Source organism: Phocoena phocoena, chromosome 10 (assembly GCF_963924675.1).
Source record: "Phocoena phocoena chromosome 10, mPhoPho1.1, whole genome shotgun sequence".
NCBI lineage: Eukaryota > Metazoa > Chordata > Mammalia > Artiodactyla > Phocoenidae > Phocoena > Phocoena phocoena.
The window spans coordinates 35,107,430-35,130,725 of NC_089228.1; the positions used below are offsets into that span (position 1 = coordinate 35,107,430).

Here is a 23,296-nt window from a genome sequence, read left to right on the forward strand (position 1 = left end):
TACTAACAATATTCCCAGTTTTCTTTCCAAAACAATTCTATAATCGCTGGTACACGGTATTTCTCCTAGAATGCCTCTATTTCACAGATGAGAAGGCCAACTTAGCAACGGAAGGGAAAGCGTCTTCACACGGCTGCTGTGCTGTCAACTCCGTGGGCGCCCCCCACCCCAGAGCATGAACGGGGCCCCTGAGGTGCACTGCCACGGTCACATGGCCTTTGGTGCTCTCTGACTGCACCTTCTGCTGAAAAGAAACCCTCAGTGAACACAGTGCAAGCAGGCCAGCCTTGCCTGGTGACATCTCAAAAGGACAGGGACGTCTATGCTTCTAAGGTCTCAGAACTTCAGGCAATGGCCTCCGTGTCTACCTTCATAGTCTTTTGGATGCATTGGGATAAGAGGAATGAGTATATGCCACCTGCTCTCTCCTCTGCCCATTACTGTGAACGAACATATGGCCAAGATGTGGATGATGGGAGCAAGGAGAAAGAAGCATCCTGGGACCTGTCAGAAGAGGGTCGCCAGATCCTGAACTCCAGGACGTTAAGCTTCAAGTTCTGGTTTGAGGAAATAATTGGATACGTGGCTGTAGGGGGAGCTTTTGGGGAGCATTTCATAATTGTAATTTTAGGTTTTAATGCCCACTCTCTCCCCCAGTTTACTGATTCTATACCAAACATCAGAAGTCATCTGTCCATGCCTTAAGGGTGATGAAAAGCTTTGGAACTAGACAGAAGTGGTGCTCCCTCCACAATGTATTGTATGAAATGTCACTGCACTGTACCGTTTGAAATGGTTGATTTTACGTTATGTGAATTTCACCTCAAAACAAAACCCTTCCACGTCTCCAGCCATGGGCTGAGCTCTCAGGCCTCTTGTCCTCCACAACAACAACTTCTGAAATGCTAGCATGAGCGGATTCTTGAAGCTTTTTATCGGTTCTTCCAAACTCCCCACTCCCACGTTCAGGACACTCACCTGCATTCTTCGGGGTTACTTTTGGCTTCATCTGTGCATCGATAAAACTTCCCCTGGATACAAAACAGACAGACAGTCAAATGTGGGCTCCGCCTGAAGGAGACGGGCTGGGCTCCGTGCTTGCAGGCCCTTCCCTGTACCTTGAAGAGCTGCACCCCGATGCAAGCAAACATGAACTGGAGGAGGGTGGTGACGATCATGATATTGCCGATTGTCCGGATGGCCACAAAGACGCACTGGACCACGTGCTAGGGAGAGGGGGTGGGAGGGGGCAGGGCAGTGTTAGTTCCCTGTGCTATTTCAGCCACGGGCTGAACTAATACCAGCCAAGATTTTCTACGATTATATGCAATTTTATATTATTTTCCTACCTGACAGTCCCTTATGCTCCGTTTTTCAGGTGGTTACCTATGGAGTTACCCCCAGTGCATTATGGCCCCCTGGGAGGAACGCCCTGTAAGCAGGTTCCTCCTTGACTTCCTCCAAAGCAGTGAGCTCAGTCAGAAGAAATGCCATGGGGTACAGCACTGCCTGGCACAAGGGTCCTGTACCCCATAAGATGACTTAGGAAAATGGAAACCCTCTGGCCTTTTGTACAAACTGCACAAGAATAGATTTAAAGACTAAAAGAAACCCAGAGGAACACTGTTAATAATGAAGAAAGCAATGAAGTGTGGACAGTAATCAGATAAAGAAAAGCATCTTAAATGAACAAAACATTTAAAAAGTAATAACTTGTTTTCATGGAAAGCCCTTTTATTTTAAATATAGCAGTGTGTACATGTCAATCCCAAACTCCCAGTCTATCCCTCCCCCTACCCTTCCCCCCCTGGTAACCATAAGATCATTCTCTAAGTCTGTGAGGAAAATAATAACTTGAAAAACACTACCAGCACTTAGCAGAGGCAGCTTCATTGGTTAGAAATGTTCTTTTCAAAGGCAAAGCTCACTGGAAAATCCATCAGGCCTCAACCCAGTCCCGGCCCAGAAAAATCAGTGATGACAGCTAACCCCAACTGAAGCCAGCCCAGCCTGGAGAGGAATCCAAACCTTAAGTCCTTTTGCTCTGTTGATTGCCCTGAGCGGTCTCAGAACCCTTAAGACTCTCAGGATCTTCACAACTGAGATGGCACTGGATCTAAGGGAAAGAGCAGAGGCAAGTAAGCAAGCAAGCAGAGGGTATTACAGTGGGTAAAAGGCTGTGAGATGATTTCACTTAGTACAACTATGGTGGGGCCACGTGGAGCAGAGCTAATCTCTCCCCATGAACCACACACGAGGGTGGGTCTCCTCCTTCCGGCCCACGCTCCATGGCACCTCCTAAGCCAGGCCCCCCGCACTCTCAGAGACCCTGACAGGCACACAACTAATGCAGCAGAGACACAATTCAGGAGTTTGCTTTATTCTTTCCACCTGATGTAAATGCTAGGCAGTACTTGGCTGAGTTGCGTTGGTTTGGTTGGTTTTCTAAGTTTGGAGGCCTGCTGCAGTGCCCTGGTGCTGGGCTTCTCTGGCCTCCAAGGAGTCCGCCGTTGGGTGGCAGAGATGGGCAACCGCAAGCCAGCGTGTAGGTGTGACAACAGAGAGGAGGCAGCCAGGGGAAAAGACCTTGGGGAGTCTGGGAAGGCCCCATAGAGGTGATATCAGGTGAGTCCCAAGTGGGTATGGGGTTAGCATATGGGGGGGCGGCAGCTGGAGGGTGCAGGCACAGCTGCGAGCTTACAGGCGTTGCAAAGATACTCGTGAGAATGCCTTTCCGAGTTGTGACTACATGGCTCCCTCTCACTGGGTACTGACGGGAGGTGAGGAAGAGGATTTTAACACAGGGCAGTTTCAGGCAGGGGTCCTCCCCCTTCTGAAGGGGATAGAGCCTCTCATTTGCCTTTAGTTCAGAGGCCATGTGCACACATGTGCTCTCATATGAGGGGCACTGATGGTCAGCACCTGAGCAGAGGTGCTTCAAAGTCAGCAGGAAAGCAAGACCACCCCTGGATGCTCCCACTGGAGCCTCTGTCCCAAACCCCCAGGTACGGCAGGCAGGCAGTGTACAGCTGGGGCTGTTCCCCACCAGAAATCCCTCAATGCCGTGGAAAGGTCCTGGGGCTCTGACTTGCAGCTTTGGCCCCTTCTAGCTAAAAATTTTAGATGCCGGGCTTCCCTGTTGGCGCAGTGGTTGTGAGTCCGCCTGCCGATGCAGGGAACACGGGTTCGTGCCCCGGTCCGGGAGGATCCCACATGCCGTGGAGCGGCTGGGCCCGTGAGCCATGGCCACTGAGCCTGTGCGTCCAGAGCCTGTGCTCCGCAACGGGAGAGGCCACCAACAGTGAAAGGCCCACGTACCACAAAACCAAAACCAAAACCAAACAAACAAAATTTTAGATGCCAAAAGAAAAGGGTCATAGCAGCTGATTTATCCTGGAGAGTAAGGGAAGCCTTCAATATCCAAGCTGGAAAGGCCTGAGAGGTCACCTCGTCCAACCTCTCCTGTATAGATGGGGAACTGAGATCCTGGGAGAGGAGCCCCCACCGGCCCCGGGCCCTGGGCCAGCCCCTGGAGAACCCAGAGTAGAGTCCAGCTGCCCTCCCTCCTAGTCTAGACTTCTTTCACCCTCTTTTGAAAAAAATATCACAGAGAATAATGAGCACAACCCAGCAGAGGGCATAAAAAGAGAAACAGAAACACAAGAAAGGATGAGTTGTCCCAATGCTTTCTGGCATGGGCACAAATTAAGCTTTCCCAGATAACCGAATGCCATAATTAAAACGATGCCTAGGCTTTATGAATTATGTTAAGATTCCTCACACAGACCTTCCTGCCCAACAGTCCTGTACACACACGTTCACACACACCCCAGAATACTTACTGGATCCCAAATGACACCAGAGACACCCCAACGACCAGCATATCCAGTAAGTTGAAGTAGTTCCTGCAGAAAGCCCCTTTGTGGAGGAAAGCTCCGAAAGTCGTCATCTATAAGCAGAATCATGAGTGATTTAGAGTTTTGTTTTTCTTTTCTCTCTGCAAAGGAAAAGAAACCTGGGCTCTTTACAAAAGCTTGAGCAAAGTATGACTTTACGAACAAGTGTGCATTAGGAAGCCAGAAATGTAAACCAACAGGGCAGAGCAACTGAATGCTTTGTTCAAAAATGGAAAAGGGGCAGCTGATTTCCTATACATTTTAAAAGAAGAGGACAATTATTTCACTGGACATTATCACAGTGAAAACAAATTTCAATTATGAATATATCGTTGGCACGTCCAAAGGCTCTGTCTCAGCAGAGAGTCCACTTGACCAGGTTTGTCAGGATGTAATCACTGCCCAGACAACCTGGCTTCCCCACAAAACGCCAGTTCCGGCCCTTCTGAGACCCCAGCAGAGCCCACATTGCTCCAACCCAGACTTCCCAAGTGGGGCTAGAAGTGCCCGAGCCCCGGGCTCACACGTTCCGTTGATATAGAAACGTGCATGGTTTTCCCAGGCCCCCTATTGCTCCTAAGGGTCCTTACTGATAAACCCATTTTAAAGGCTCCTCCAAGCCCAGCTACTCTAGCATGTGCCAGGTGTGGCTCAGAAGCCGTCACCTGCTAAGTCACGGCCCCGAGTACCCGGAGCCCACACCGCAGGTTCCCCACTGAGCTTTCTGAATAAGGAGCTTAGTGAGGAAGTGCTCCAGAATAAAAACTGCAAAATACATGGAGTTACTGCTTCTTTAGAAAAACAGATGGGAGAAGTTTCAGATAAGTACAGGAGAGGAGAGGCAGAGCTGGGAGCTAATTATACTGGCCCATGTTGAACTGCCAATAATTAACCCTCTTTAACCTACAAAAAAAAGGCCACTTCAGATGGTTTAACCCAGTATCCAAACAGCCTTCCAAATCCTCCCCAGGCCACCGGGAACCACTCTTTCCATGTCAGCTGCTTCTCAGAGATTCTGCATTTTCTGAATCCTTGTTTTAGCTCATTTTCCACTCTATGAGATACTTTCAAAATGAGAATTGATTTGGAAGATTTAAGTCACTGAGGCAAATATATTAAAATTGAAAAGCAATAATTGTGGGGTTTTTTCTTTTAAATAAACCTGTATCTCTTTGCCCTGAAGCCCAAGAGGAACTAAATGCACTGAACAACTTAAAAATGTGGAAAGTAGGGCTTCCCTGGTGGCGCAGTGGTTGAGAGTCCGCCTGCCGATGCATGGGACACGGGTTCATGCCCCGGTCTGGGAAGATCCCACATGCCATGGAGCGGTTGAGCCTGTGAGCCGTGGCCGCTGAGCCTGCGCGTCCGGAGCCTGTGCTCCGCAACAGGAGAGGCCACAACAGTGAGAGGCCCGCGTATCGCAAAAAAAAAAAAAAAATGTGGAAAGTAAAACCTCAATTAACCAGGCTAACAGGCTAAAGATAACATTTTCCTGTTCAGTTTGAGGAGAAGGCAAATTGCCAAAAAAAAAAAAAAAAAGACAGCTCAGGATGAAGCAGAGGCCAGGTGAGCGTACTTGCACCCCACGCCCTGGGCCTCCTGCTCCAATGCCCGTCACCGTGGAGACGGAGGTAGAATCTGCTCACTGACCGAGGCAGCATCTCACTTAGGACAACCGTCAACCAAATTTACTGGCCTAAAGGCAGGAAAATGAACTCAAATGTCTAGAAGATTTTAAACAAGGGTTTAAACAGAGGTTGGTTGGTTGGTTTTGTGCTAGTATTTTCATTAACCAAAAAAAAAAGAAAAAAGAAAAAAAAGGAGAGAGAGAAAATAAATACCCTATTGCCTGGAACGTTAACTGAGGTTTCATTTTACAGAAGATTTTGTAAAGAGCCCAAGTTCCATGGTACATTTAAAATACGTATTTTTTTCTTTTTTCTGTCCTGAGATGCACACACAAAATCCCCAACATGGTTTAAAGAAACTGTGGTTCCAAGACCTCGTTTCCCAGCTTTTCTCTCCACTAGGAGATGACTGCCCTGACAGTTGTCCCAGGCCACGTTGTCCCAGCACTGCGAGGACGCATGCCCCTCAGCAAGTCTGGGGTTCTGGGCTCTCCGCTGTGGGTCTCCAGACCTCTGAGTACATAGGAACGAGCTCTCCCCAGGGTGGCTTCCCAACCAGGACACAAACCACATGCAGCAACGGCGACTGGCAACTCATGCATGGGCAGTACATTCCGGGCCCCCCGTCCAGAGGGTGCTCTTTCCGTTTGTGTAAATGTAAGCCCATCCATTAAAACAGATATATCTTAACACAAAGAGACCCACATTATCTTGCAAATCCTGTTGCAAGAAAATAGTGTGTTACTCTTTTAGGGCACTGAAAACATAATGCAGTCAAAGAAATGAGAAGAGAGACATTCCCTTCGCAGGAGAAATGCTTTTCCTCCGACTTTGATGTCAAGAAGGGTGGAAGAAAGTTCACACATAGTGTTGTATCTGTTATCAGTTGACACATTTCAGAGGACATTAAAAAAGGAGCAAAATATAATTCCCAATCACTATTAGGAAGCCAAAGTAGCTCCTACATGCATCCAAAGGTTAAAAAGAAACAGCAAAAACAAGTTGAATGGTTACAGGAAAAAAATCCTTTGGTTAAAAAAAAAAAAGAAAAGCGGAGCTTGATCACAGAGGACAAAAACTGAAAACAGCCAAAAGCACGTCACGCGTCTTGGCCGTGTGTCACACACAGGAGCAGGCCCCTGAAACACACTCCTGTGGCACCTGTTACCTTCAAAACGATCTCAAATGCAAAAGTACCAGTGAAGACATAATCTGCATAACCTAGCATCTGGAAGGTAAACAAAGAATTGCCACCGTTATTGCTACCGCTGCTTCAGAGTATGCGAGGATCAATGAAAAAGCCATTACCTTCAACAGGATTTCAACAGTAAAGATGGCTGTGAAAGCATAGTCAAAGTAACCCAGTATCTGCAAGGCACAACACGTGGAGATGAGAAAAAGGCATCTGGACAAACCCCAACAGCTACACGCCCACAAGCGGTCAGAGACCCGTTCTCCCGGGATATGCCTGCCACCCTGGAGGAAAGTGCAGACATGCTCAAAGGGCCCCACCTTGGTCCAACCAAGAACTTTGGGGATACTTACCTCCTGTAAGCACTCCGGGTGACCGTCCCCCGCCCCCCGGCCCAGCCTCGTGTTCTGGGCAGACAGAGGCTCACTTATGAAAGCACTATGCTGATAAGTAACTTGTGGCACCAGATAAATTAGTCTCACACACATTTTAGATTTTTAACTGCCTTTTTGGTAGAATGAAATATGCTGTCATTCTTTGGATTGGAGGGAAATCCAAATTTGGATTGGAGGGAAAATGTAAACAAAGGTATTAGTGGCACCAAATGGGGCCACGTGTCCCCTCCAATTCCAGCCCATTCAATCAGGGAGCAAACATCCTTCCCCCACCGATGTGCCGGGCTGGAGAAACCTGCAAGGAAGAGTTTCACTTATCATCTTCCTCCTGCCGGCTGCCCTGCATCTAACACTGCTCTCTCTCTCAAGGCAGGTGTTTTCCTTGCTGGGCCCATTCAAAGAACGGACTGACTTGGCCTCTGAATGATGGTCCAGGCCACTTTATCAGCATTCCTGAGAATACCGTCTCCTTTCCAAGCAGTGGAGTCCTGCTAACCCCTTCTGGGGTCCCTGCTTCTCCTCAGAGCCATGGGGGCTGAAGGGCGGGCAGGTGGGCAGCAGTGGGGCTGTCCAAGGCTGCCCACAGAGAATCCTCAGCCACAGACACAGCAGCCGGGACTCTGCCACTGGAAGAGGCCGTCTGGGCTGCTTATCTGCATGACAACTGGGCTCTGTGGTTTGGGGGAACTGAAGAGAGTGGCCCTGGAAGACAACCCGTGAAGCCCACCCAGGCCAACTCCGTTCATTTCACAGAGGTGGATGCTGAAAACGGGCAGCTGCTCAGGCCACTCGGCCAGTCTCTGCATCGCTGAGCGGGAAGCCAGGCCTCCGATGTGTCAGTCCAGAGCCGCGGGCCCTGCTGTGTCCGCGTGGGACCCACCCCAGGGGAGTCCTTACTACTGTTACACTAAGGCGAGGACCTCTGTTTCAAAGGCAGCCCTCCTCGCTGAAGTTCTCTCTCTTCAGACAGTATTATTCATTTCCCAAACTGTTTCCATTTGGGGATTTATAAATTTTACTGGAACCCTTCTGTGTATCTGTGTTTCCGGCCAGGCAATGAAAGGTCTTTCCCAGTACACTACCAAGGCTGCCCACAGGGAACCCTGCCCCTCCTCCTTAGCCCCTCCGAGGTCGCAGCAGGGCTGTGCCTGCTGAAAGCACGTGGGTAGCCAAGAATGACACAGCTGCCGACAAGCCAACAACTCAGCCTGGTACCCAGGGTCAAAGCTCTTGGATGCAGGTTGTTCTTTCCTCACTCTGCCTCCTTTCTCTTTTTCACTAATGAATCAGCTAAGGTTTTTTTAAAAAAATAAAATAAAAAAGCACTGCATGATATTAGTTATATGACATATCTAAAGTAGTGAAACTCACAGAGAGAAAGCAGAATGGCGGTTGTCAGGGGCTGTGGGAGGTGGACATGGGTAAAGTTCCTGTCATACAAGGTGAGTGAGTTCCAGAGATCTGCCATCCAATATGGTGCCCAGGGTTAAGGATACTGTCTTGTATCCTTAAAATTTTGTCAAGGAAAATCTCATGTTAAGTGTTCTGACTACAGTCAAATAAAAACACTGTGGTATTTTAAAAGCAAGACACACATACATATGTACATCTATTAAAAACGAACAATAACATTCTTGGGAAAAGTTGCAGGGAAATGAACCCACGGGGAAGTAATTACAATAAAAACTTAGAACATGAGGCCCGCATATAAGTTAACTCTTTGTCAATCTGTGTTCTAGGACTAGCTTCTGACCTAGCCCATCACATAATGGTATTTTTTTCCCAAACAGCTTTTCCCCCTCGTGTCTCATCTTTAGGATGGAACCAGTGACACTGAGGGCCTTGTTGCATCTGAGTGTTTAGACAGCCTCGAGAATCTTAACAAAAGCCCTAACCTCTGAGTACAGATTGCGACAGGCTCAGGGCCTTCATCTTTACATCACCCACACATGCTTTGAGGGGAAGATCCTTTAATCTTTGTATCAGGGTGCTCGAGTTTCAGCAATCTGATAGATTGGGTTTGCCAGGCTTCAGACCAAGAACACTGGAAATGAAAAGACAGCACAGGGCTTGGTTGTCACAACTGAAATCGTGGGACACTGATCTGGTGATTCGTCTAAATCCACAAATCTCTAAAAATCTCTTGTACAGAAAGAGGTACCAACCAGGCAAGGCAGCGACCCCTGATGGCCTCGCACACTTGCGGGCCTCCTTCCCCGGGCAGCTTTCTGGGCGATCATCTGAAACCACGCTACGGTATTGAGGCCGGGCAGTCAACAGGCTACCGTCCTCTGAAGCTGTCTTGCCTCTGGACTGTTCTCAGTGCTGACAGCTGACCTGCTGAGACTGAATTTCTCAGGCAGGAAGTGATTTAGGTACCAGCCTCTGCCCAACATCGATGCTGGGGAAGGGAGCCAGCCCTAAATTACGAAACTGATTACAAAGACAAGAATAAACCCTCTGCTTGTTTTCTTTGTAAAGCCACCTCCTGCCCCAAACTAACCAAAACTTAGTTCTTCTCCACTGAACCCTTCAGGTCCACATGTGTCATCTCCCTAACTTGTATTTCTTGTCAGTAACAGAACCAAGTAGCTTTGCGCATTTAAGTCTTCCTGCCAACCCTACATAAGAGCTCCCGGGCGTGTGACACACCTGGTTTCAATTTTACTTTCTCTCCTGCTGGATGCTGCCACCAGGCGGGAATCTCAAAATAGGTGTGCGTGTGAATTGGACCAGGGAGGGGGAAAGAGGGACCAAAACGTTCGCAGTGAGGCACGGAGAGGTAGAGAAGCCGAGCCCCTGAAAATACTCAGTTATTGCAGAATATTTGAAACGAGGTATAAAATATATGATTCAATAAAGGTTTGTGCCCATAAAACAAAACCTCTCTGGCACTGACAAACCTGAAACAAAATGCCTGCAGGTGAACAAGAGGCCCACTTGAGCTTTTGCCCTCATGGCCCCTGCAGGCCCTGCACGGATGCGGCCTCTGCCCAAGGGCTCAGCACCAGCCCAGGGAGCCCCGCCCTGCCGTCCTCGCCGGGGGCTTACAGTGTTCCGGAAGGAGTGGCTGCGGATGGGGTCCTCGGCGGCGAGGGCAGCGCTGCTCAGCATGATGAAGACGAGGATAAGGTTGGTGAAGATGTGGTGGTTGATGAGCTTGTGGCAGCCCACGCGGATCCTGCGGGGAAAGCCGCCGCATGGACGCAGCCCCAGAAGGGCCCGGGCCCTCAGCACACTTAGGTCCACTCCGCGTTGACGAACCAGGTGGAGGACAGCTGTCCCTGTGCCGCCCAAGCCCCGACCCAGCAAACGGACCTACCGGACCATCAGCCCCTGGAAACCCCAGGATGGCAGACCCCAAGTGTTCTGTATGGACACACTGCAGACACCATTCACTGAGTCCTTAAAAGTGTGGACCCTGTCCTTCTAAAGGTGAAGAGACTGAGGCTTCAGCCTGTGAAAGAACGTTCTTAAGGCGACCCAGCTATGGGAATTCCCCGGCGGTCCAGTGGTTAGGACTCTATGCTCTCACTGCCGAGGGCCCAGGTGTGATCCCTGGTCAGGGAACTAAAATCCCACAAGCCGAGCAGTGTGGCCAAAAAAAAAAAGGTGACCCAGATAGTAGGGACCAGGGGAAGATTTCCAATCCAGGTGAGGGTGACATATCCCCACCATAACATGAAGCCCAGCTGCTCCCTTTCCCTGCCTTGGAACAGAGACCAAGGTCAGAGCTCATGCCAACAGCTCAAAAAGAATGGAAGCAATCCCAGCAGTTGGGCTGTATCAAAACATGACCACGGTAAGTGAGGCTTGGTGCAATCTCCTGTTATGTGGAGATTCTGTCATAAGTGCTATTTTTGCAGGGAGGAGGGGGAGTCGACCCACAACGAGTACTTCTGAGAAAGTCAAGTGAAAGTTACACCATCATGCAAGAATCTTAGAAGGACGCTACCGCGTGTGCTCAGCACCCCCAGCCCTGGGCTCTCACAATGGCTCCACAGGCCATCAGAGCCTTTCCTGACGCCCCTGATGTCCCATGGGCTAGTTAGTTAGTGCCTGACTTCCCTTAGCCTCAATGTTTGACTTTAGAATTTAAAGATTATTTTTGTCTATAGAATACATGTAGGTTTTCCTTTGAAACGTTTTTTTTCACTTTAAAAACTGGAGTCCACTTTATATGAAGGTGACCCCTTGCTTCAAATCTTCCCTTTTGGGGCTGCTTACTGCTGGGATGTGGTCCCTGGAGGGCCTGCAAGCCATCAGCAGCTAGGGAAGGCCTTCCAGTGCTGTGAGGGCAGGAGTGCTCAAAGCTTTGGGGGAAAATCAATCCACTCCTCCAATATAGGCAGACGTAGTGAGCTGTAGATGTCAGCGCCTCAGCTGACTAACTTTTTAAAAGAGACAAACTGTCAGCGGTGATGAGTGATGAAGACTACCATCCAGTCTTCAAGTCTGTAAGACTGCGGCCCCCTTGCTTCCCACCTATGTCTCCCTGGAGCCTGTGAATTTATGGAGTTCTTTGCTGACAGCCCAGAGCTGCTTCTGCAATTCTAGAAACCTTTCCGGGAGCCATCGATTCCCCCTGGCACTTCACTCCTTCCCAGATCATTTGAAACCTAGAAACCAGCTAGCAAATACACATCTTCCTCTTACAGTACTTGTGAGTAATTACCATGTTCCTGGTGAGCACAGGATCATTTCAACAAGAGAAATGCATTTTAAGCAGGATATCAGGGAGCTGAACTGAATAGCTACCATCTATACAATATCACTGAGCGATTATTACTTTATCACCATCAAACTCAATAGGGAAAAGTAATCAACTAAACTGGATCTCTGGGTGAAGATACTCTGCAGAAGTTGGTCAAAATCCTCATCCCCCACAGCATCTTAACAGAGGCCCCCTCGTGAAGAAAGGGGTCCTTTGGATGAAAAAAACACTTCACAAGTGACGACTCACGGCACACCAGAGCTGTGGGCTCTGACCAAGCCACAGTATTGCACCACTGCTGGCCCAGTGCAGGGGTTGGTGGGGAGGAGAATCTGGAACAGCACTTCTCCCAGGACCTGGTCACACCCCTAAGCCCCTGGTCCAGGCACAGGAAGGCTAGGAAGAGATGCACAGAGGGCAAAGGCAAGGCTGGAGCAGGACAGGGGTCCGAGGGGGCTTGGGGGCCCCGACGCTCAGGCGCAGAAAGGGGCTGAGAACCATCTTCCCTCACCCCATCCCCAGCCACCCTCAAGCAACCTGTAGGGTCCTGGGGGAGACGGGGCAGCCGTGCAACTAGAAAGGGGATATTTACGGGTTGGTCTTGCTAAGAATGAAGAAAGCGCTCCCTTCGGGGATGGGGGTGATTTTCTCTTTCATGTTCAACTCAGACATTCTTCGAGGACGGGGGCCAGCAGGAACCTCGGGTTCATCCTCTTCCTCCTCCTCTTCCTCTTCACCTACTTTAAAGGAGACACTTTTTTTTCGGCGTGAAATAAACAAAGACTGCATTTGGGTTTCCATGGTCGTCCTCAATTTCACATGAATATTTGGCTTAAACGTTAACATCGTCTATCAGCTTACATTAATCAAAACCCTTCCAAATCCGAACGGAGAGTATATGGGGGCGGGGAGGGGCTGAGAAGCGGCCGTCTGGTGAGCATGCGTAGCTGTGGGAGTGAGGCCCCAGCAGTTTAAGGTCTGAGCGAAGGTGAAGGTGGCAGCTGTGGGATTCTCACTGCCCTTCCCCCCAGCACCTTGCTGCTTCCCCAGCAACCTCCGTGCTCAGCTTCAGCCTGAAAAGCTGTGTGGGGTTTCAAGTCACACACAGGCCCCCAGGCTCCCTGATTCCACGGTCCCTCCTACGTCAGCCAGTAAAGGCCCCAGTCGAGGTGAAAGTATCAGGTGAATGTTGATAACTGGCCGTCTCTTAGAGAGATGTCCCAGCCCAGTGTGGGCTTGCCCTGCTCCACCTGCACGTTCTCTCCCCACCCCCCTGGAGCCTAGGTTACATAAGCCGCCTGCAACCACGAGGAAAAGCAGAGCTAACCAGCCCACGAGGGGACTGCACCCGTGGCCTCGGCAGCCTCGGCAGCCCCGCGTGCGCCCAGCTGGGCCAGCCAGCCGCAGACTCAGCCTCTGATCAGAGTGAGAGCGAAGACACATGGCTCACGCGCTGAGAGCCTGTCTCGGGCCTCCGCCACATACCTGGCACATCACAAGGCGGGTAGGGGTCTTTGTCCTCATCTTCTTCTCGGTAGTCATCGATGGTGACCTGGGAAGACAAAGAGGTCTTGGGAGGAACGGAGACTGACTTAAATGTACTCGAGAGGGGCAAGTAAAGGCTCAACCCTGCCGTCCAGCAAGGGGCAGAGGAATTGTCTCCAGAGTGTGCACTGTGTGTAAGTGTGTCAGGACAGCAGGTGCCCCCAGACGGTGACTCTGCTGAAAACAGAAGGCCTGAGGGCAGAAGAGGAGTAAACTGGTGTAACCCCTACCCAGCCATGGACAGCCAGCCCCACCCATGCCTCTCCCTCTCCCAACACTGGCACCCACGCTACATGAGAACTGCCTTACGGATTCCTGCCACCCCGCCAGACTGAGAGCCCCACGCACACAGGGACCTCGCTGGTCTTGGCCGTTCCCGGTCCCCAGTATCTGACACACAGTCACCACTCAAAAAGTATTTACTGACTCACTGAATAAATGAACAAATTAATGAGAAATCCAAAGCTGACACGGTGCACAAAGTTTCACAGTAGGGCCTTAAGCGCCCAGACCCTCTGACCCTGAGACACCCGCACTCTGGGGACAGACATCTTTCAGCAATCCTTGATTTTAATCCCCACTGAGAAGATACTGACACAGGTCAGGCCTGACCACATCATTCCAAACAAGAAGAAATAAGCAGTCAGACCAGTTCAGTATGCATCATACCAGCTCTCTGGTGAAATACCGTTAACAACCAGCTAAGCGCCTTCATTCACTCAGACACCCCTGGAAAGCCAGTGTCTATGACGGGGTGCCACACTTTCACTACTCCAAAATACCACACACAACACTGTCATGGTGTAAAGGGTACATTTACGGTGATATCAACAGAATCATTTTGAAACAAAGTGGAGAATGTAACATCTACCTTGTTGTCACTGTTGGCTATCTGGTTGATTTCTGGTTTGTTGTTCTTTTTATTTTCCAGGCTTTCTTTTCTACAGAGAAGAGGAGAGAACAAAAAAAACCCAAGTAACCATACTGCTTTGTATAAAAAAGCTAATCAGGATTCTGAATCAACAGTGGCCCAGGGAAGGACGGAAGTTAATTGGAAACAACCCTAATAGCAAGAACATAGCACAACCCACACCCAGAGCTTCCTGTTCACCTCACTGCACTGGATTCATTACACAGATCATCTTATTAAAATTCTCATCCAAGAGCTAATCAGCATTGAACGCATCATTTATTTTATGACGCCAAAACTAACTGCAGTGATTCGTTAAGCGTGGGGACGCGTGACTCCTGCTCTCAGCTCCGAGGGGATGAGAGCCGAGGGCCTGGGTTCTGCCCAAGAGTCCATCCTCTTCGGTCGGCCTCACAGGACCAGCCAGGATCGCCACAAAGCAGCAGCACAGGAGCTGCAGCTGCTGTGGAGCCGGGCGCCCCGGCAGGCCCCACCTGCAAACGGCTCCTCGGGGCAAACCCCTCAGCAAACCGCCCAGGTGAAAATGGGGTTACCTGGCAATCTTCTTCCTTTCCTTTTCTTCAGCTTCCTCTTTCTGAGCAGTATTCAAACTTTCAGCGTCTGCCAAGTTGTCTACAGCGATGGCCAAGAAGACATTCAGTAGAATATCTAATTTGAAAACGTTAAGGATGCAACACGGTTCTAAATGCAGCTACACACGGTCAATAATGGCAATGAAACACCCCCGTGTTCAGGAGGCTGGTGACAGGTAACTGTCCCCTAGTGCTATGTTCACTTGGTAAAGCTAGGAGACCAGAGTCCCATTTTTTTTTCCAAAAAGAACTAGAACCTGTAGAAGATAAGCTGGCCAAAAACAAAATTAAGATTCACCAAAACCCATGAAAACCTACAAACGCCAACATTCCCCTTCATGCGTGTGCATGTATGTGCTTGTGCACACGTGTCTATACATCTAGGGGTCTAGGGCTATGACACACATTGCATAAAACAATCTATAACATAAGCGTGTTGTTTTTATGCATTTTGCATTTCGCTTTATGCCTTTTGTTTTCTTTCTTTTAAAACACTCACACCCACAACATATCTATGCGGGGTGTCCTTTCCAAATAAGACCCTGCAAAGGCTACACGTTATTCAAATGATGATCCCGTCGCACAAGGCAGCCGGAGCCTTTCTTATTTGAAATGACCTTCCGAGTCTGTGAATACCTCGTTCATTCGTTCATTCCACCAACACTGACTGACTCCAGCACGCCTGCCTTATTGCCCGATGGCGCTGGACCACTCCTCCGCAGTGTCCCCCGGTGGCTGTATCTTAGACTATTGTGGCTGAATTTCATTTTTGCAAATAGTAAAAAGTTAGGTGACTGAACAAGTTATCAGGTTTTTGGCTCTTACTATAATGTCCTATGTGTGGTTTCCTTGAATGACTGAAAAAAATATGCTGAATAAGGTTCCCAAATCAGACGATGCCTGTTTCTTACTCGTTAGCAGTTAAGTACATTTTGGAGAAGCACAGGGATCAGAGGGCAATAAATAGGTCAAAACGACTCCATTCTCTGACTGATGCTTCCCTCTAGCTGACGTGCCGCCACCTGCGTGCAAGACAACGGGAGCCCAGGACCCCAAGACAGGAGAGGCACAGCACGGTCCCACACACCCTCCGCAATCTGAACTCTCAGGCAGGTTGCCGAACATGTCAACAAACATAACCTAACAAGGCGCTGATAATGACCAGTCTTCCAGGGGATGTCATGCTTGACCTATTCAAGTCTTTAAAGAGGACAGAAATGTGAGTGGATTCTATGAAGGCTTTCAAAACACCTTTGATACAGTAGGATTATTTTTTAACAGAGCTGCAATGAGCCTGGGGAAGCAGTTTGTCCTGGGCTTGGCGATGGCTTGGCAACACGAGCTCTCCTCTGACAGACGTGGGGTAATCATGGCTCAGAAAACGATTAGTGCTGGGAATAACTGCACTGAGAATCCCTACTGATGATCGCAATGAACAAATACTGCAACTCTAGTCTCAAAATGACACTAGATTCTTTTAGGTAGTAGAAAGAAAATGCAGAGTAATAAACCACAGGAAAATCTTGCAAGTTTGTAACAGGTGGTTTCCAAGAGCAAATACCCATTATCTGTTTTTAGAAGCATTACCCACAAGACCCTCCTAAACAGTGGTGTGCTGTGGAATCTATTTGAAAACATCCGTCAAGCACTTCTGATGTGCCAGGCACCGTTCTGGGTGCTGGGGACATGGGAGGAAACAGGACAGACTGGAGTCCAAGCTCCCAAGTAGCATCTATTCTAGCTGCGGGGGGACAGAACATAAACTACTTAAGGATTTCAGAGAGTGACACATGTACTACAAAGAAAACACAGTATCTAACTGGAAAGTGGCCAGGGAATACTTCTCTGCAGATTAGGGCCAGTATACGGCTGTGGTCTAAAGAATTAATCACGAGAAGAGCAGAGAAAAAATACCGATCATTCACTTAACAAACACTGACCAAGGGCTGTGCGTGCATGACCCTGTGGTGTAAGCCACGAGACATGTGAATACAAAAAGAGATCGCTGACTCAAGAAGCTTCTCATCTAGTTGGGAAGATGGAGAAATGCCACCCCAAACTCCAGCAGGACCCACAGGCAGTAAGAGGCACATGCAGACAGCCGGGCAGGAGAGCTGCCCTCCAGGCAGGGGGAGCAGGGTGGTTCCCTGCAGCAGGGCTGTTGGAGCTGCATGAGAGACTCCTAGGATTTCTCTGTGTTGAAAGAGGGACTTCCACACAATACACTGAAGAACAAAGCACTGTCCCCATAGGTTTGCGCTGGGGTTTCCACCCTGAAGAAAATTCACTAACAAGCTAGAGAAGATACAGCTCAAGGGATGTTGTATGAAATTAAATCTGTTTCCCGCCTCTTAATCTGTCTTACCTCAATTTGATTACAAGCCAGCCAAAAGAACCTGCAAGCTAGAGGGACATTTTTCCTCCCTACACCCTCAAGGGTGATGGCACGGAGAACAACAGGGCTTTGTCCTAAGCCATGCCTTGGGACCTGTACAGGAGATGGGACGCCATGCTGAGCGGGTGGCCACTGGTGCAGCCCACGTGCCGTCTCAGGCTCCCTCCCGTGGCTGCTCTCATTCCTCAAAGCCTAACTGAGACTCTGCTTCTCCTGTGCTGCCCTAGCAATGGCGAAGGAGGGCACGAGAGTGAGGTGAGGGCACTCACCTCCCCACCACCACGGCTACCACCATCGCCACGGGGAAACTCAGAGAGGAAGACAGTAAACACGACAGGGACAACAAGGCGGCCCGGGCCAGCCTGAAGGCTGAAGGATACAGTTACCACAAATGAAGAGGATGATGAAGTAGATGCAGACGATCATTCCCGAAGACGACGGGCCCCCGTAGGCCATAATGCCATCGTACATCACAGCATTCCAGTCTTCACCTGTCAGAATCTAAGAAGCCAAAACTGGGATCAGCGGGCAGGTGGACTCACAGTTCCCACGGTTCTCCCAGAGCTCCCGGGGGCTGCCCGTGTCTGGTGTAACCTGCCTTTCACAGTTCAGTTTGCACTGAACAAACGCATCTGTTATCCTATAGTTTTTTAAATGTTACGCTTCATCACATGAGTTAACTCTTCTGGTGAAAATAAAATAGCATTCCATGTAAGACTTGTGTACCCTCTGACTACACCCCTGCCCATTCGGTCCGCCCCCCAGGAGCATGCTGTTGGTGTGTCTCTCCAGGACCTCTGTGCATTTAAACACGTATATGCATACCCAGAGAAAATGGGCCGTACAACCAAACAGAAAATTGGCAAATGGCTTGACAAGGCGAAGCAATTCACAGAAAAGGAACTATAACTGGCTCCTGCCCACCTGAGAAGACATTCAACATCACTCCTGACAACGGTAATATCAATTAAAACTACAATGAGATACCGTTTCCACCTACCAGACGGGCGGTAATCGAAACGTCTGCACACTCACTATGGTGAAAGGGAGTTAGGCAATGGGCAGTCCCCACACCCCATCACCGGAGGATGAACTACCACAGCCTTGAAGACAATACTTGGGCAAGGGTGTCAAAGTTAAAAATGGCTACACACCCTTTAAACCAGCAATTCCACTTGGGGGAATTTATCCTACAGACCTACTGTCACACACGTGCCCCATGGTGTATCTTCAAGGTCATCCACTCAGCCAAGACGAGACACAGTGGAATATCCATCAGCAGGGGACTGGACCCATGAATTCTGGCACGCCCACGCCACAAAACAGAGCAGCATTGAAAAGGAGGCAGCAGCTTTTTACGGACCAGTAAAGAAGGTTCTTAAGGACATGTTAGGTGTTAAAAGGAAAGATGAAAAAAAGCATGTAGGATGAGCTACCATCTGTAGGTAGATAGGCGGGTAGGTAGGTTTATTTACACCTGAGCGAATATACTGGGAGAACACCGAAGAATCTGCTTAATGGTGGTTGCCTCCGACAGTGGGAAAATGGCGGCTGGGTGGGAGGGAGACTTGTCCTCGTACACGCTTTTTTAACATTTGAATTTTGTGCCGTGCACACATACTACAAAAACCACCGCCACCATGCAGGTTTCTCCGAAAGTACCAAAAAAAAAAGACTCGTCAGTGGCCAAAAATTAACACCGAGTTAATATTATACTTTATTGCTATAGGCCAGGTCTAGAGCAGTGACGGTAATTCCATTCACTTCGAAACGTCCAAGTAGGAAAGAACCTTAGAGATCATTCCCTAGGCTCTCATTTTTCAGAAAATAGTGACTTTCCAAGGTCACAGAGCTGAGCACTGGAGGAGCCACCATGGGACGTCCATGTCCACTGCCCCTCCCGCCAGGCCTTCCCCCCTCTCCTGCAGGACTCGCTGCTGGCATCGCATGTGAAAAGCAACAAGGACAGATGAGGCCAACAAGGGCGCTGCGTGGCTTGTGGGATCTTAGTTTCCCAGCCAGGGATGGAACCCACGTTCCCTGCAGTGGAAGCACGGAGTCCTAACCACTGGACCGCCAGGGAATTCCCAGGCAGATGGGTCCTTTTTTTTTTTTTTTTGAGGTACGCGGGCCTGTCACTGCTGTGGCCTCTCCCGTTGTGGAGCACAGGCTCCGGACACGCAGGCTCAGTGGCCATGGCTCACGGGCCCAGCCACTCCGTGGCATGTGGGATCCTCCCGGACCGGGGCAAAAACCCACGTCCCCCGCATCGGCAGGCGGACTCTCAACCACTGCGCCACCAGGGAAGCCCCCAGATGGGTCTTTTAAATCTACCTGCCAGGCTCTAAGGAAGGGCTTCAGCTCACAATACACAAGGTGGGGGTTTGGGACACCTCAGCTTACAGCCAGGTGGGGTGGAGAGGCTGGGCCTCTGAGTGCAGGGCTACCTGTGAACCTCTGACACTGCTGCTCCCTTCTCAGCCCGATGCCTGCAAAGGCCCCAACGGCAGAGACATCCTGAGTCTGTGTGTCCCCATTACATCACACGAGGGAGGACAACAAAGGGCCAGAAAGCTGTCACAACTCTTTAATCATCCTGATTCCTCTGACTATACACCAAGGCATTAGGGCTTTAGAAGTCACTTCTCTGCATAAATCCATTATAACCAGGATTACAAAACTTGCCTGCCGCCAAAAATTAGCAAAGGACAAGAAGAGGATTTTAGAGCCTATGTCACAGGAACCTCAGAAACCTCATACAATCAAACACAAATTTTTGGTTGATTATTTCGGAATACAACTAGTGGTCTCACAAAAACGTGAAATCACAGCACATAGATCGGGAGTGAGATGCAAAACAAATGACTTAAATGGCACCAAATTAATCAGAGTGTTATTAGGGCAGAGGTTACTAATACAATAACAATGGAGTGTTTTGTCTTATTGATTCGTGGACAGATGAGAAGGCATCCCCTAAGGTGCAGCCCGGGGAAAGGATGGCGGGGGACCCACCTGGAACACGGTTAGAAGCGCTTGAGGGAAATTATCAAAGGTGCTCCGCTTGGTTTGCGTTTCGTCAAAATTAAACTTGCCGCCGAACAGCTGCATCCCCAGCAAGGAAAAGATGATGATGAAGAGAAAAAGCAGAAGCAGCAGCGAAGCGATGGACTTCATGGAGTTTAACAAGGATGCCACCAAGTTGCTCAGGGAGGTCCAATGCCTGCAAGTCAAGACAAGGGGGTGAGCCCAGAGCGCCACCTGGGATGGAGCAGAAGGTCCCCCAGGCGGGGACAGGGCTGACCACCACCCACGTTCAGAAAACACCTGCAGTGAGATGCGCACGTCCTCACCTGGTCACTTTGAAAATTCTCAAGAGCCGAACACAGCGAAACACAGAGATGCCCAGAGGAGACATGATTTCCAGTTCCACCAAGATCGTTTCAGTAATTCCTCCACACACCACGAAGCAATCAAACCGATTGAAAAGAGAGACGAAATATGCCTGGAGACCCAAGCTGTACATCTTTACAAGCATCTCGCAGGTGAACAGAGCCAAGAGGACTTTGTTAGCAATATCTAGAAAGACAAAGGGGCACATGTCCTCGGGATCTCATCATGGGAGTGGCTCTGACCTCTCCCTCCCCACCTCCCTCTCACCAGCCACTGCTAGAAGTGCCCCAAGAACCTCTGCCCTTGTCTTTGCTCTTGCCCCAATTACAGAAATGCAGCAAGAACGCTTATGGTCTGCTCGTCTGTCAGGCTCTGGTCCTACTTCTGGCTACTACCCAGACGTGTGCCCCTTGGAGAAGTTCCTTGGTTTCTCTGGGCCTCAGTTTCACTGACTGTAAAGTGGGGAGGGGCAGCTTACCACATAATCTCTGATACTTTCGAGCCCTGAAAGCCTACAATTCTGCATTTAGGTCATCACGTGGTTTTTGTTTGTTTGTTTCAATCAGTAACAAAAAAAATCTGTTGGCTCTTCCTTATAGCGCCATGATCTAAGAAGCAGTTGCCTATCAGGGTCACTTCAGAAAATGCCACCCAGCAGGCTGGAGAGTCAGACAGAAACAGATTTGGGTTGATGTCAGGCAGGGCTTCACAATGGCTCAAAACTGTCGAACTCAGAATGGGATGAGCTCCCATTCTCCCTGCTGGGGCATTCGAGGTAGGTGAACAGCCACCGCTTGCCAAGAAAACTACAGAGGAAAACAAAGCTTCCAGTGGAGACGGGGAGAAGGGATGATGAAGTCCCTTCCAGCTGCCTGATTCCTTGATCCCAGGTTGTCACAGGGTTAAGACAACGAGTTGCTCTGGAGTTATCAGCTTCGAGGCGCTTCACGCACCACATGGCACAGACCGCACCCCCTCTCCAGGTGCGCCCTGTGCTTGGTTCTGCCGCCTTCCAAGCTACTGCTCACTGGAAATGGTCCTGGATGCTACCCTATGTCCATCAGAAAAGACTAGACTGCAGTCAGACAGCCTCAGGGATCCCCTATTCGGAACAGAAAGAGAACGGCTTCTGCTTATACCTTGAATCTGTGTCAACCAGTCAGGCTGGTTGTAGTGCTCAGAGGAAATGGTTAAGGTGTTGAGAAACACCAGGACAATAACCAGCCAGTAAAACGTGACAGACTTCACGGCAGCCCTACACCTTCTGCGACTGAAGCGGTTCCAGCGGCGCCAGCGTCGGCTGAAAGAAAAGCAAATGTCACTCCCTGGAAGACAGATGCAGCACCTGATCAACATCACTGAGGAGTAACTGCACTCTGGAGGTCCCAGCTGGGGTCAGGGTGCAGGGAGGAAAGATGAGAACAAATGGCATAGAAATGACCAGACCTCGTCAGACAAATTACTTTGGTTTTAAAATACAACTTTTAAAAGCACAGTCTTGACTTGATCGTGCTATCAGTTTCCTTCCTATGGCTTTAGATAACCCCATAATCTGTCATATGCAGTCCTCAAACCAGTTAGGAAATCTAGCTATTCACAGAATCACGACTTCGTACACGTATGCAGTTCACGTGCCCACCTCGAGGCACACGGATCTGTCCGAGCTCTCAGGGCAGCGAGACCAGCTTATCACACATGTCTCGCAGCACCTCAGTCATCGTGCGGAATTTCCCAGGCAGCGAAGTGCTCCCAAACCCGAGTTTTCCTTTTAGGGAAACTTCCAGTCCTTTCTTAAATCTGGAGGTTCCTCTGGAGCCGGAGAGAGCTGTCGACGTTGAGTACTCCTGAGTCATCAGGTGCCCTTTCTAACTAGGGATGCTCAAAATATACCTTCAGGAGAAAAGCTAATATTGAATCATGTTTGCATACAAATAGAATGAGCTGAGCCAAGAAGACAAGTAGCATGTCCTCTACCAATTCGCAGCCGCAGTACGTAATTAGAGAAAGTATTCTTTCCCTTAGCCCGTCTCCCTATAGGAAACGTTCCCTGCCACAGGATGGCTTGGTGAAGGGGGTCCCGGGGAAGGGCAGGCCGAGTGGCAGTGTCAGCTCTGTCCAGCCTGTGCTCAGTGACGGGGGGTGGAGGGCGCCTCCTTTAGGTGCTTGAGTCAGAAGAATCTCCAGGCTGTGTCCAGGGCTGTAGCCCTGGCCGACTCAGCTGCACTGATCTGCTAAGAACACTGTAACCCAGGGGCCAAAGAAAGAGTTGTGCCAGCTCTTTGGCAAGACCTGGAACAGGCAAGGTGCAACTGGTTACTGCTCTTGCTATATGGTTTCTGATGGTAATGGCAGCTGGAAACACGATAACCAGCATAGAAGAAGTCCACTGAGGACACTAAAAACTGTCCCCACAAGACTGGGTTTCTCCTGTGATGCATAATTCAGTACAGATAAGCAAGGTGGCCTGAACAAGATCCAGCCTTGGTGGGTCTATTCACACTGCAGTGACAAGTCACAGATGTCTCCCAAATCTAGGGGACTGTCTCACCCCCACAAACCCTGCACTAGGCACGTGGAGGTGAAGGCATGGTCCACGGCCCCTGTCCTTGAACAGTATACTGGGCTGTGGCAGGTAATT

At 49.6% G+C, this 23,296-nt stretch overlaps 1 protein-coding gene across 3 annotated transcripts in view; it reads right to left on the reverse strand.

The window, feature by feature from the left end:
• Positions 1 to 23,296, reverse strand: part of CACNA1D (calcium voltage-gated channel subunit alpha1 D) — a 318,421-nt gene that overhangs the window by 61,687 nt on the left and 233,438 nt on the right. For all 3 annotated transcript variants that reach the window (XM_065885465.1, XM_065885468.1, XM_065885466.1), the window contains 14 exons: positions 21,798 to 21,958; positions 20,619 to 20,844; positions 20,281 to 20,488; positions 17,649 to 17,769; positions 14,835 to 14,949; positions 14,242 to 14,311; positions 13,311 to 13,377; positions 12,418 to 12,565; positions 10,163 to 10,292; positions 6,833 to 6,892; positions 3,843 to 3,949; positions 2,029 to 2,116; positions 1,119 to 1,226; positions 979 to 1,031 (listed from right to left, as the gene is read on the reverse strand). In XM_065885465.1, coding sequence (XP_065741537.1) covers positions 979 to 1,031; positions 1,119 to 1,226; positions 2,029 to 2,116; positions 3,843 to 3,949; positions 6,833 to 6,892; positions 10,163 to 10,292; positions 12,418 to 12,565; positions 13,311 to 13,377; positions 14,242 to 14,311; positions 14,835 to 14,949; positions 17,649 to 17,769; positions 20,281 to 20,488; positions 20,619 to 20,844; positions 21,798 to 21,958 — 1,662 coding nt within the window. The remainder of the gene's footprint in view (positions 1 to 978; positions 1,032 to 1,118; positions 1,227 to 2,028; positions 2,117 to 3,842; positions 3,950 to 6,832; positions 6,893 to 10,162; positions 10,293 to 12,417; positions 12,566 to 13,310; positions 13,378 to 14,241; positions 14,312 to 14,834; positions 14,950 to 17,648; positions 17,770 to 20,280; positions 20,489 to 20,618; positions 20,845 to 21,797; positions 21,959 to 23,296) is intronic.